Source organism: Sus scrofa, chromosome 18 (genome assembly GCF_054392235.1).
Source record: "Sus scrofa isolate SSC_HxYL_T2T_F1_AM1 chromosome 18, Sscrofa_HxYL_maternal_Yorkshire_Landrace_v2.0, whole genome shotgun sequence".
NCBI lineage: Eukaryota > Metazoa > Chordata > Mammalia > Artiodactyla > Suidae > Sus > Sus scrofa.
In genome coordinates, this window is record NC_139400.1 from 42,670,996 (window position 1) to 42,685,786 (window position 14,791).

Below are 14,791 nucleotides of genomic sequence, written 5' to 3' on the forward strand. Positions count from 1 at the left end.
TATTTAACACAGCTGAGGAACTGTTAGGTTTTACTTAAGAAGCTACAACCTCAGGAGTTCCCGTTGTGGCTCAGTGGTTAACAAATCAGACTAGGAACCATGAGGTTGTGAGTTCGATCCCTGGCCTTGCTCAGTGGGTTGAGGATCTGGTGTTGTCTTGAGCTGCGGTGTAGGTTGTAGATGCAGCTCAGATCTGGTGCTGCTGTGGCCCTGGCATAGGCCGGCGGCTATAGCTCTGATTCAGCCCCTAGCCTGGAAACCTCCATATGCTGCAGGTGTGGCCCTAGAAAAGACAAAGAGACCAAAAAAAAAAAAAAAAAAAAGTGTGACTTCATGTTTCAAAATTTCATGTAGGAAAAGATTACACATTTTCACAGGGCCTGGGAATAAAAAAAATTAGCAAAAAAGCATAAGCTGAAGAACATAATTTATTTAATCTAGGTGTTGAGCTTTATACTTTGATATTCACATTAACAATAATAAAGCAAATGAAAGCAATGAATAAAGTGTTTTATGTGGCTTCCCTTATTTCAGTCAACCACATACCTTTTCAAAAGACACATATTTCCCCTTCAAAATAGCTAGGCCTAAAACAAACAAACAAACAAAAACTGGGTCTTCAAGCCAGGAAAATTATTTAACAATATTAATGACTTTATCTGTTTTTCAGGAAATATAGATTGAGCAGTTCAGGCATACCAAGTGCTACCAGGGCTATTATGTAATGGGAAATAAAAAGGCCAGTTCCTGTACTGGGAGGAGTCAGGCAGGTAACGGCCAATAAGAGTCAGGTAAAGATGACGAGTGCAGAGTAAGCACCCAGTGCTTTGGAGCATCTAGGAAATGCTGGCAGCCCAAACTCAGACAAGAAGAAAACTCTTGGGTTAGGGTTAGGGTTAGGGTTAGGGTTAGGGAAGTCTCTCAGCTGAGAGCTGAGTTGGGAGTGTGCTGGTCATCGTTGACTGAGACACTCATCTCTCTCAACTAAAATGTCACCTGAATACCCTGCCTGGCCTACCACACTGCCATTCCACCTTTCTAATGGTTATTAGAATCTGGAATATTTCAGTTTATTCGTTGATGTATATCCCCAACTCCTAGTTACTAGGTTATAAGCTTGATGTCTGGAAACCATGGCTGGTTCCCTGCTGTAGCCTCAGATCCCAGAACTTACCTAGAACGTTTTAGGCATTCAAAAAACATCTGTAGATTGATGGGCTGACTGTAGAGTATGAGGAAGAGAGTTCTAAGACATAAGGCTCTGTGAACGTGTGACTTTATTTTGAGGTCATTGGGAAGCTATGGAAGTTTTAAAGAAGGGAGAGACCTGATCACATTTGTGTTAAGAAAGACCTATCTGGTTGCACTCTTGAATTATTGAATATTGTTGGTGAACTTGATGAGCAATTTCAATGCTGGCGATGGTGGAAGCCAAGATGTCATAGATTGAGGAATGGAAAAAAAAAAAAAGAAGAAAAAAGAAAAAGATTGGTAGATATAGACAGTTTTAAGAAGAGGAGCAACTTGGGATGTCAGAGGAATGTTTATTATGGAGGAGATTTAAACATATTTAAATATTAATGATCAGAGCTGGTAGAGAGGAAGAAGCTAAAGATAAAAGAGGTGCTAATTTACTGGGTGAGGTCTCTAGGAAAACAGCAGGAGGGAACTAATTAGCCTTGACTGGGAGAAAGCTCATCTTCCCCACTGTCAGAATGGAAGGGGGATAACTGGTGTGAGACTGGAGGTCATTTATTTTACCAAAGGCTAATTAGCCTTCTGGTTTTCATCTGTATTTCAAAAGTTCAGAGGTCACCTTTTAACAAATACATTTTTTTCTCTTCTCAGTTTTCTTCAAAGTCAAATACTCGTATTTGTGCTACCGAAACTCAGAGTGCAAGATTTTCCAAAGACAATAGCACTGGTCCAGAGTCCTTTATCTAAAGTTCATATAGCACATGTATTTCAGAAATTAAAGCTTTTGAAATTTCAGAAAGATGATGTGGCACATATACAGTATAGTATAGCACGTTTAAGGGTAGCAACTACGGTTGACCCTTGAACAGCACACAGTTGAAAATCCACATATAACCTTCAGGCGGCCCTATGTATAGGTGATTCCTCAGTATCCACAGTTCTGCACCTGCAGTTCAACCAACTTCAGATCATGTACTGTTGTATTTACTATTGAAAAAAATTTGTGTATAAGTGAACCTGCACAGCCCAAAGCCATGTTGTCCAAGGGTCAACTGTACAATCAAGTGTCTCACTATTTCAGCAGCTAAACACAGTATTCCTTCTAGGTGGAGTAAATAAAGACTGGTAGTTTGGGTCAGGTTTTGCTGCCAAATGGATCATAAAACTGAAAACCTTAAAGAAGACTTTGGGATTTGGGTGTCATGGTAAAAGAACTGAGGACCTCAAACAGCAAACCTTTACATAGAACTTGGTACCTGTCAGATACTAAGAGGTTGATGAATGTTAACTCATTTAATCCTGCAAAGAACTCTGTGAGGTAAACACTGTCCTTATTTTATTGTGTCCATTGTTTGACTCCGCAGACATTTGTTGAGCACCTTGGCTCGACATTAGGGATAGTGGGGCTAAAAAAACCCATCTCTGTTAATACCTTCGTGTTATTAGGGGCATCTAAATGATTATGTTACAAATGAGTGTGATGTGTATAAACAACAACAGTGATAATGGGTAACAGGTGTATCACCTCACCCCCACCCCCACCCCCACAGGCGCAAGCCGGAGGCAGCGCTAAACTCTGTTCTTGCAGCATCTCATTTCACTGTCCCCTGCGATGCAGTTTGATGTTACCCTCCTTTCCAAGTAGTTGGGAGGGCTAGGATTTCTAGCACCATCTCAGCTCTTTGCTCAGGCAGCTGAACTCAGCTTTTGCCTAAACTTTAATAAACGTTGCTAAACCACCGCTTTTGCTATCACATCGTGTAACATTTCATTCACCACCTCTTTAAAAGGAATACGGTAATTCTTGTCAGGAAGTGGGAAAATTTTAAGAGGCAGATGGGCAGAGGGAGATTGGCAGAGGGAGAGTTATTTGGGAGATTTTTGTATCTACGTGTAGGTTAGAAATGGAATACCTAAGGGAATGATCAGTAAGGAAAGCGACAACTTGATAGAGTGATGTTAGTGAAAAATCATAACTGATATTGGGATTTGACAGTAAAAATCCCATGTAACCCGACTGGTGTAAAGTCATAAACCAAAGCACATGTCCTCTTTTCTTCCGCATGCATGCATTCTAATCCCAGGAGGTAGCTGCTGTTAACACATAGGGGTGCATCCTCACAGGCTATTTTCTGTGCTATCTACACAATTTTTTAGTGGAATGATACTATTCATATTGGTTGCACATATTTTTTCAACACAGTAGTATATCATGGACATTATATAACCCACTACATCATTCCTTATTCTGAGTCTCATTATATGATGCTCCAGAACTTAAGTATTCCCCTTTTGATGGGCCTTCAGGATGTTGATGATTTTTGCCATTAGAAAGCATCCTAATGGCAATATGAACATGGCACTATAAACTGGTACAGCTTCTCTGGAGAATAGTATAGAGGTTCCTTTGAAAATTAAAGCTAGAGTTACCATATTACCCTGCAATCCAACTCCTGAGCATATAGTTGGAGAAAACTCTAGTTTGAAAATATACATGCACCCCGGTGTTCATAGGAGCATATGCAAGGCAAAAAGACACACACACACACACACACACACAAAAAAAAAAAAAAAAAAAAAAAAAAAGAAGAAGAAGAATCTGCTAAGACTTATGGTATTTTACCCCCATTCTTGCTTGGAGAGCCTGGGCATCTCCAGGGCTACTGCTGAAGTAGCTTCCGGCCTCGTGAACACCAGGCCACTTCTTCTCCTTGGTCCTCAGGTAGTTGTGTGTGAGTCACAGTGTCAGCTGGTGTGTAGGAGCGTGGACCTCAGCACTGGTACTCTGCAGTGTTTCTTTCCTTCCCTAGAACATGCCATTATTTTAGAAACAAACAAAAGCAAAAACTAAGCAGTGATGAGGGTTTTTTTCTCCTTCTGTTGTCGGTAATGTTCTATTACACACCCACCTTCTACTGGGGGCTAAGGTTTTGTCCACGTCCCTGCCATTTTATGTAGAGAGAGCGTTGTTGCTCCAGCCGCTTAAGATGACCATGATTATTTTCTATTCCTAAGAAAACATAAAATTAATTTGTAATTCCTCTGCATCAGTTATTTTTGTCTGCCTGCGCTGCCCATTCCACCACCACTTTACTTCCACTGCCTGTTTTGTACCCCTATTGATTCTTTCCCTCATTTCAGCTCCTGCTGTAAAATCCAGCTCAGGTATCGCCTTTTTGAATGAAGCCTTCGCAGACCACAGGGCCTGCTCTGTGATAGCATGTGCAACAATGCATTGAATTACTTATTGTTGTTTCCTTGTATCCTTGATAACTATGGGCCTCCTGAGAGTAGGGACTCTGCCTTTTGTCCTAAGCACAGAGCTTGGAACACTGAATCTCTGTTGAATGAATCAACCCTCCTTATAAATGCCTGCCTGCTTCAGAAGCCATCTTTTTCCATCTAATTATTTTAACTTGTAGTCTTTTATTACAGAAAAATAGTTATATAGCTCTTAGAGATTGAGGATCATTTGGGAGTTACTTTTGCATAATGCGCATAAGTACTCAATTTTAAGGATATAAATTTCAATGTGATAATGATTATTAACATTTTTAATTGAACTCAAATTCTATAACAATGGTGTTACACATTTGAAACTTGTGGCATGTTTTAAAAATAACATTTGACTGTATTTTAAACCATAAGAGAAGGACATGCATACCTAGAAGGTACTGTCACATTCATTGCTCTTGACATAAGCAGACAGTGTCCTGGCCTGTCAACTACTCATGATACTTTTTGCCCAGATGTCTTAACTCAAGTTTCATGATCCCAGTATGTGCTTCCCCAATTCTGTTTCTTATATCTCATATCTATCTTGTGCTATTCTGATACCATGGTATGTGTCAACACAAAACAATATTTTATGTGTTGTAGTCAGAAACTGTGTAAAACATGAATTTGATCCCCTTACCTGTCTGCGTCAAACCCCTCAGTGTCTCCCTATTGCCCTGGGGATAAATTTCCAAACTGCTTACCATGAAGAGTATGAGATTTATTTACCTTTATCTGTTATATACTTATTTATCTTCTGGGTTTTTTTGTTTGCTTGCTTGTTTTTGTTTTTTGTTTTTTATGGCTGCACCCGTGGCATATGGATGTTCCTGGACCAGGAACTGAATACAAGCCACAGCCAAGACCTTTGTGGCAGCTGCAACAACAGCCAGATCCTTTAGCCCACTGCGCCGGGCCAGGGATCGAACCTGCACCTTTGCAGCGATCTGAACCGCTTCAGTCGGTGTCTTAACCCACAGTGCCAGCAAGAACCCCTACTTATTTATCTTCAGTTGGCCCCTAGTGATCATTATCTTCCTGTCTCCCTATCTTTCTACCTACCTCTCAATCTTCTGTTTAGTCCTAGTTACCGACCAACCCCACTTCATATCACTCCCCTTTGCAGCTTGACAGCCCTGTGTTCTGTCTTGCCTCCGAGGAGGCTTGCAGGTACCCTTCCCTCTGGTGGAATACCTGGCCCTCAGACTTAACCTAGGTCCTAACATGTACAGACATAGATTAGCATTCATCTTTCCCACAAAATTGTGAGCTCCCTGCAGGCAAAGGTCACTTCAGTTAGCTCACTCTGGTGTGGCATGTTGCAGGCCCTCTCTAAAATTTCTTCCATGAACAAATTAAAGAATATATTTTACCCCACTAGATGTCCCCAGCATCTAGCACAGTGCCTGGTGCATATTAAAGCAGCCATTGTTTATGAATGATTAAATGTTAATGATAATCTAAACTCTTAGCAATTGTTTCTCCTTTGCTATTTGAATATGAGATTTTTTTTTGTTTTTTTGAAAGTTTTCGCATAAACTTTCCTACTTGAACCTCTTGCATGGCAGGAAAAGTGTTTCTCTGAAGTAATGTCTCTGTTTTTTTTCATTTTGAACCCTTGTTTGAATAATAACCAGGAATGCAGTTAAGGTACCATGTTGTGCTATTTGAAGTAAACAATCAAAAAAGAAACTACTCCCAGGCTGCCGATTTTAATATGGTGGCATATGAAGCACTTATTTCTGTGTGCTTTCCAAACAGGAGTATTATTACAGCAGTGTTCTTTTTTAAAATTATAAAAAGAACCTGTTAACTTTCTTATTGTTGGGTATGCAAAATAATTTTGCATATCCTTGCAGAAGCACTTGTTTAGTGAAATAATCAGAGCTGAAAAGTACTTAGAAAGGATAGCCAAAAAAATCCCACCGTATTTGGGGAGGGAAGGGACAAGACAGTGAGTCTAGCATTTGGATCTTTTTTTTGTTTGTTTTGTTTTTTGTTTTTTGTTTTTTTGGGGGCTACACCTATGGCATGTGGACGTTCCTAGGCTAGAGGTCGAATCGGAGCTGCAGCTGCTGGCTTATGCCACAGCCACAGCAAGCCACGTCTTCAACCGACACCACAGCTCACGGCAGTGCCGGATCCTTAACCCTCTGAGCGAAGCCAGGGATCAAACCGGCATCCTCACGGATACGAGTTGGGTTCATTACTGCTGAGCCACAATAGGAACTCCTAACATTCAGATCCTAATGATTTAAAGAGTTTGAAATGTAACCTGTCACATGACAGTTGACAAGAAATACTTGCTGAACTAAATTACATGTTAAGTACCACAGTGGAAGGTGTTTGTGTTAACATCTGCTGAAACATTAGCCCATAGTTGAGAAATAAGAAAAGATTTTGCGTATTATATGAATGACTAAGTGATTGTATTAAGTATTTTTAATCGCCTCTCATTACAAGGGACCTTAAAGCCCCTGTGTTAGGAAGCCTCAGGGCTCAGTTCCAGAGAGGTTACATAAATTACCAAGGTCACGGAGCTAATAAATTGCAGGGGTAGGATTAAAATCTAGGTTTTCTGACTTCTCAGTATAATGTTCTTTTGTTTTCATTATCAGGTTTCTACAGATTAATGTGTTTGGTTCTATAAAGGTAGATCAAGCTTGAGTAGACACCTCAGAAGGTTCCTTGAGACACTGAGAAGTCTCCTTAGGAGTAAAAAAGACTAATGTCAACACCTAGGCACTGGCACAAGGTTCACGCTGCCACGACTTTTATTTTGTGAGATCCATGGGAATAGGAAAATGAGATGGCACAGAAATAGGTAGTCTGTCCCTGACTCGTACACCTGGAATAACTTTCCCTTTGTCCCCAGCACTGCAAAAGAATCACCACAGTTGCTAGCCCAGAAGATAGCTCTCTTGCCTCCAATAACTGGAGTTTCAGCCAATTATTTCCCAGTGCAACTGACATCACACCCTTCTATTCCCCACCATGAAGGATGCCGCCTCCAATTTCCAATTATTTTAAAAGATTGGAGGAGAAAAGATGAAATGTCAGTATTTTAGAATGTATTTAAACTATTCCTAAATATTTGTTTACCATGAAAAACAAGTGACTCCCCCACCGTTAGGTATTTCTTTAATATCTATCTAAGCAAGCGCCACAAGATAGGAAACTGAAGGAGTTCCCATGTGGCACGGCGGGTTAAGGATCTGGCATTGTCACTGCTGTGGCTTGGGTTGCTGCTCTGTCACAGGCTCTTTCCCTGGCCCAGAAACTTCCATATGCTTTGGGCATGGCCAAAAAACCCTAAAAAGATAGGAAACTGAAGTGGAGCATGACATTTTGAAAGGTAATGCAGACATTCATTTTTGCAGAAATTATGTGTGTTCATGTCTGGAAATCTCAAAAGAATCAGCCTCAAAACCATTTGGAATAAGTTTTAGAAATGCATTAAAAAGAGCTTCTCTCAGTTTTAGTGTGCTAATGACGTCCTGTCCCAGGGGAGGGCTAGCGTGTGAGATGTTTCCCAAAATTTCCTGACCTGCAGTGGAATACATTTGGGAAACTGTCTCCAGTGATTCTGCCAACACAGGGAGAATCTGTCTGGTCATTTAAAGACAGATGACCTAGTGGGCATGTTTCCACACAGCACGAACTGCATATCAACATATGTGTGCTGGTGCCAAAGAAGCTAAAATAAATTCTTGTCAAAATATTTATGGGTTTGATCAAAGCTGTGAGAATATATAAACACACACACACCCATACACACACACTTCCCACATGTTGCTTAGTTTTTTAGATTCTATCTTCTGATGGTACGAGTGACAATCATAATCTTATATTCAAGCAACTTATGTGTTTAATATGATGTGTTGTTGGGTTGGATAAATAAAACCCTGTTGTCGTAGGGTTTTTTTTTTTTCCTAAGCAACACTATACTGTTGCCCTCAGTCAGATTGTTAGAGATGTTTTCTTAGCAGCACTGAAGGTTGCAAAACAGTCTTTGTTTTCTAGGTAGTAAATCCAAATCAAAGCTAGACTGAGCCCAAGTCGTTTTGAGTAGGGCAAGCTCCATTTCATTCATTACCTGTGGTATGTTATCTGTGATTCTGCATTACGTAGACTGCACCACAGCACTTTGGACCTATTGCTTATAATGTTTTAAGAAGAGATATTTCCATGCTTGACAATTGATTCTCGTCAGGAGTATTTCTAGGTGATCAGTTTAAAGATAACATTTCAGTAAATACCACTGCCCTCCGTATGGCATCTCTGAAGAATACCTTGACATTCTCTTAGCCTCTAAGAACTTGTCACTGAGCTCAGCTTAGCACATATCTTTACTTCTATTTATTCTGCACAGGACACTTAGATTCTATCAACCTACATGCATCCCATTAATACTGCACCTTCAGAATACCCTCTAAGAAACATGGGGTTTTTGTTTAAGATGCTTTTTTTCCTTTTCCTTTTTTATGGCCACACCTGCAACATATGGAAGATCCCAGGCTAGGGGTCAAATGGGAGCTGCAGCTGCTGGCCTATATCACAGCCCCAGCAACACCAGATCTGAGCCGTATCTGCGAGCTGATCTGCAGCTTGTGGTAATGCCACATCCTTAACCCACTGAGCAAAGTAGGGATGGAACCCCTATCCTCACAGAGACTACATCATGTTCTTAACCCACTGAGCCACAACAGGAACTCCTTAAGCTGCTTTTTAATGAACGTAGCTTTCTAAATGTTGCCACCCAATTAAAGGAAAGCGGAACTGAGCCAGGACCATGTACTGTTCTCTTGAGCTGAAAGTTCTGATGTTTAGGACACTATAATAGAAAAAAGAAAATATATTTATTTCCCTGCTTATCTTCTGTTATTAGTTTGCTATTTTACTTCCAAAGCCTAAATTTGTAGAGCTTGTGAAGAAAAACAAAAAGTCATTTCCACTGTGCATAAGAAAGAGAAAGAAAAGGGAACATTTGGGCTGGGTAGCAAACCAGCGGGCTGCTGAGAATGGAAAGGTGATGATTCCTTCTCCTGGGTAAACTATGGAAGCATAGCTCCTTCCCATGTGATTGCTGTAGAAATGGTAACGACAGCAGTGTGTGTGTGTGTGTGTGTGTGTGTGTGTGTGTGTGTGTGTGTGTGTGTGTGTGTGTGTGTGTGTGTGTGTTTGCAGGTACAATAACTCAGTAAAATGCTCTCTTTCCTCCTTATCCAAGGATTTCCTGCTGCAGATCTTTACTGTGTTCCGAATATTGATACGTCCAGAGATGTTTCCGAAGGACTGGACTGTCATGCGCCTGGTGGCTAACAAGTAAGACATTTGCATTGATGATAATTGAAGCTGGTGGCAGAGAAGGAGAGGAGAATGCAAAACGCTCTTTTCACTCGATCTCAAGTTTGAAACCTACAAGTCCTGGTATTCTTTTTTTTGCCTCTGAGTTAACTTCTCTCACTCTTTTTCTTTAAAGATTACTATTTGTTTTAAATAGGTAATAAGTTAATATAGTTCAGAAATCACACAATATAACAGGGTATGCCTGGAGAAGTCCCACCTACCTTCTTTATCCCTATCCAAGCCTCCAGTAAACACTTTTATTAGTTTCTTGCACGTCCTTCCATTGTTCCTTTATGCAGAACCTAGCAGGTAGCAGAATAAATAAACTGTCCTGTGCATCTCTCTTTCACATAAAAATCCTGGCAGTCTTTCTAAGACAGTACATAGAAAGCCCCTCATTCATTTATGGGCTTTTATTCTTTCATTGCTGTGTAATATTCCCTTGATTAGATGTACCATTGCTTATTTAACCAGCTCTGTTGCTGCACACTTGAGTCATTTCTGATCTTTCTTCACTCATTTTAACTCAGCAGAATACAGTAAGCATCTTCCATGGGCTGAACATTGGGAGTAAGATACGACCTCTGAGTTGGATGCATGAAGAATGAAGTTCCTTTTATACATCTGTGTGATATGGCCAGCAGAAGGCTGAAAAGAGTGCTCTGGAGGACGTTCAGGACTAGATGCAGACATTTGGGGAGTTATTGGCATAAAAGAAAATCTCTGGGAGTTGATCAAATTAGCTTGTGTCAAGCATGTCTGGAAAACAAGTAAAATCATTTGCAGTCAATCCTTGAATGCATAAGAGCCAAGAAAGGAGAGTAGCGGGCAGTCAGAATGGTAGGAGCTATCCCTGGAGAAAGCAGTATCATGGATTTACCTGCTCTCACACTTCGTGTCTCTGTTATCTCAGGATGCAGAGTGAGGATGAAGTTTTTTCAAGAATTCGGCCTGGTCTTTACCTCCACCCTTGTCGTTTACCTTATTTCATAAGCATCCTTTCCTTCAAGCTCACATGGGCCCACTTCCCCTTCCTCCTCTTCTCCCATCCACAACACCCTCTTGCTCAGGGTGAAGGTTGATTCTCCAGGTATCTTATTCATTGGCCAGGGATGCCATATGTCCTCTGCAGAGGCCCAGACATGATGGTGCTAAGAGCCCCAGGAAAATAGGGTTTGGTTTTGATCAGAGATGCCTAATATGGCTTCTGCTGCAGTATACATTTATAGACGTGGAGGTGTTAAAACGATGTGTTAAAAACTTTGTGCAGTAACAAATATTATAATATGGCATATTATATTTTACATAAGTACAGAAACAGCTTTTCCATTTGGAAGAATAATTGAGCTCCTGAAATAGCTCTCTTTAGAGCTTACTTAGCATGTGTAGCTTAATATCTGTGAGTAGAAGCAAATATCTCTTCATCTGATATTCAGATGCTACAGGTTTAAGTGGGAGCCATTGGTCATGTACGAGCCTTCTTACCAAAGATCAAACATTCCAGGTACCTGTCAAAGGCTATGAAGTGATCCAGGGAGCCATGTGGGCAGGGGTCCAGGCTGCTGACGTCACCATCACACAGTATCGTCATTTTGTCATTCTGTTTGCCCTGTGTGCAGAGGGATATTTTGACCTGAGTTAGAATTTTCAGTGGCAGAAATTCAAACTGAAAGCACATTGGACATTTTGTTCCTTACATACATAGGCTGTGCTTCAGCCTCTGAAGATCATGACAACCACGTGGCTTTTGCCAATAAATACCATCTCGCCCTGCCCCACCTAAAAATCTTTACTACCTTTGTAAAGACTTCATGGTCACGTGAGTGGGTAGCCGACTTAGCAGTCTAGATTCTGCTTTTGAGTAAACACATGATGTTCAGGATTTTACCTATAATGTTACCCACAGAAGAACATGATTTTGTTACAGTTGAGCTCTGTGTAACACATTTAAAGAGAAGATCAATCCCATAGCAAACCTGAGAAAAAGGCCATAAGCCTTTGCAGAATGCAGTAATATCATTCCACTGCCCTCCAAGTCAGTGCTGATAGGAATCTGGCTGCACATTTCCACTGGGGATGGCTGCTAGTGGTGGGCCCAGCCTAGTTCATGGACAGGAGGGCATGAACTAGGCACCTGCTAGGTTGGAAACTGACCACCTGCTCTCCACTGTTCCACTTCCCTCTCCTCTCATCTCCTCATTTAACTGTCACAGTCATTCCCATTCCAGTTATGAAAGCATATGGGATTTTTCTTGTGTTATCATTGCAGTACACAGTTGAGAAAGAAGCCTTCAACTCTTTGTGCCTTATCTGTAAGAGCTGTTAACCTCAGTAATATTCATCGAAAAATCATTTCTAAAAGATGTTAAAGATAGTATACATATGTTAAAAGAGCCTACACCATAAAGAAACAGTTCCCACTTTGTTAAGTTATATCAAAGCAAGTTGCAGGAGCTAGATCGAGGTCTCTGAAGCAGACCACCTTTGTGATACTAACTTTCTTAAATATTTGATAAGGGCCCCTCAAAGCAGCATTTTCCCCCAAACTCCCACTGTTATGACCCACTCATGTGCTTAATACATGTCAAATTGATAGTATTAATTAAACTGGCCTAGAAGTCACTATTGCCCTCTGCTTAAATGCAACTGAATTGCTCATCCTGCAAAACATATATTCTTTTATGGGTTTGGTCCTTCCTTCTCGTGTTTTCAAATCAGTTAAATGCCCTTAACTTTCATCTGTAAACTGTGCTATCCCAAATCCTGAAGCCTCCCTGATTTACGTGAAGTCCCACCAAAAGCTTTGACTGTCAGTTCCTGGCAATGAGTATGGTCTTTGTTTCTTTCCACCTAAATGTCTCATATCATGTAATATAGTCAGTGTGCCCAGGCTGAATTTCATGAGGACAGGAAACCTGCCTTTTCCTCCTTGCTTGCAAAGCTAGATTGTGCCTGCCCACTGTAAGTTCTTGGTAGATCTTTCTGATGAAGACAACTGCTCAATCTGAGAAAGAATGAACATAAGGAAGATGAAAATTAAGTACCACAAATACAGGCCACGTTGAGACAAGTTTCTCTCCACCCTCTTCCCATAAACATTGCAAAATATAGTACAAAAATAAAGTCACAGCTTTATACATACTTTCAAGGAGATAAATCTTTTAACAGACTTGCCTACCAAGGAAAGCAAAAACTTCCTGGCCCTGCAGTTGAAATTTCAGGCCCTTATTTTGTTTATCTTGAGTACTTATTGGCTTCAGACATATCATGCTTTTTCTTTTGTGTTTTTTCCAACCAAACACTGGATTATTTAGTTGATTATTACCTTAACCAGTTTAGTATCCACATGAGATCTGTATAGCAAGTAAGTGATTTATGGAATCAAAGATTCTTAGGGGAGGTCTTCCATTAGCAATCCATTTAGCAATTATTTTCCAGTGCTTCACATGTAAAATAAATGTCATAAAGATAAAAGCACAGTTCTACAAGAGGGGCTATACAAGGTACTATGTTCTGGACTGGGATAGGAGGGATTTTTTTTATGAAGGAGTGAAACTTGAGCTGAAAGCTAAATCAGGCATTAACAGGCAGACAGCAAAGGAAGAATGTTCTTATCATCAAGAATAGCATATGCAAAAGCCCTGTGGTCAAAGTGAATATGGCATATTTGAAGAACTGAAGGATTATGTGGCTGAAATGTGAGAAGGAAATGAACCAGTAAAAATGAGGTTAGGAGAGCAAGACAGGATCAGGATATTAGTAAGCAGAGAGATAAAAGAGAAGCCAAGAAGGACCCATTAGGAACTTAATAAAGCAATCCAGGTAAGAGATGATGATGGCGTGAACAAGTAGCAAAGGTAGTGAGAAGATCAGTTTTGAAGACAGAGATGACTTTTAGATGCCCAGATGTGGGCAAGAGGAAAAAAAAATTGAAGATGGCTCTTAGACTTTTGACCTGAACAGAACTTCAGGTGGTGATGCCATACACTTACATGGAAGAAACTGAGGGAAGAGTAGCACTGGGAGTGGGAGAGGTCAGGAATTCTATGGTGAGAAGAAGTTTGAGGTGCTTTGAATAGAAGTTTTAGATACCCAAGTGGAGATGTAGGAGAAGCAAAACATACTTGCATGGAGCTCAGAGAAGGGGTCAAGGCTGGAGACATATGTATGAGGGGTATTAGCCGGGATGGTATTTGATGCCATGGAATTGAATGACAGCACCCTGGGAGAAAGTATAGATTGAAAAGAGAATAGCACTTGGAGTTCCCCACGTGGTACGGTGGAAACTAAGAATCATGAGGTTGTGGGTTCGATCCCTGACCATGCTTATTGGGTTAAGGATCCAGCATTGCTGTGAGCTGTCGTGTAGGTCACAGACGAGGCTCAGATCTGGCGTTGCTGTGTTTGTGGCATAGGCCAGTGGCAATAGCTCCGATTGGACCCCTAGCCTGGGAACCTCCATATGCCGTGGGTGTGGCCCTAAAAAAAAGACAAAAAAAAAAGAGAGAGAGAGAGAAAGAGAATACTACTTAAGACTGGGCCCTGGAATGTGCCACCCTTTCAAAGGTCAGGATGTCAAGAAGCAACCAGCAACACAGACTGAAAAGGGACAGCCTGTAATGTAAGATGAGAACCAGAAGGGTGTCGTATCTTGTGAAGAAAATATTTTATGAAGGAAGAAGTATGAAGAGCTGTTGGAAGGTTGGAGGATAAGAACTGACAGTTATCCTTGGGTTTGGTCATGTGGTGTAGGCACTGGTGACCTTGACAAGTGCTGTTTCAATGGAGTGGTGGTGATGAAAGTCATTAGAGTAAATTCAGGAACAGATGGGAATTGAAAAAGTGAAAGCAATAATTACAAGCAGCTCTTTAGAAGATTTTACTGCAAAAGGGAGCAGAGAAATGGGGCTATATCTGGAAGGAGATAGGAGGACTAGGATTCATTTCTAAATGTGGAATATTATGCATG

The 14,791-nt window shown here is 40.8% G+C and overlaps 1 protein-coding gene across 16 annotated transcripts in view; it reads left to right on the forward strand.

The window, feature by feature from the left end:
- DOCK4 (dedicator of cytokinesis 4) overlaps window positions 1–14,791 on the forward strand; it is a 457,247-nt gene that overhangs the window by 351,130 nt on the left and 91,326 nt on the right. For all 16 annotated transcript variants that reach the window (XR_014834200.1, XM_021079277.2, XM_021079279.2 and 13 more), the window contains exon 27: window positions 9,704–9,798. Coding sequence is in view for 15 of the 16 variants with exons in the window: in XM_021079277.2 (XP_020934936.2) it covers window positions 9,704–9,798 (95 nt within the window). In the remaining variant the exon portion in view is untranslated. The remainder of the gene's footprint in view (window positions 1–9,703; window positions 9,799–14,791) is intronic.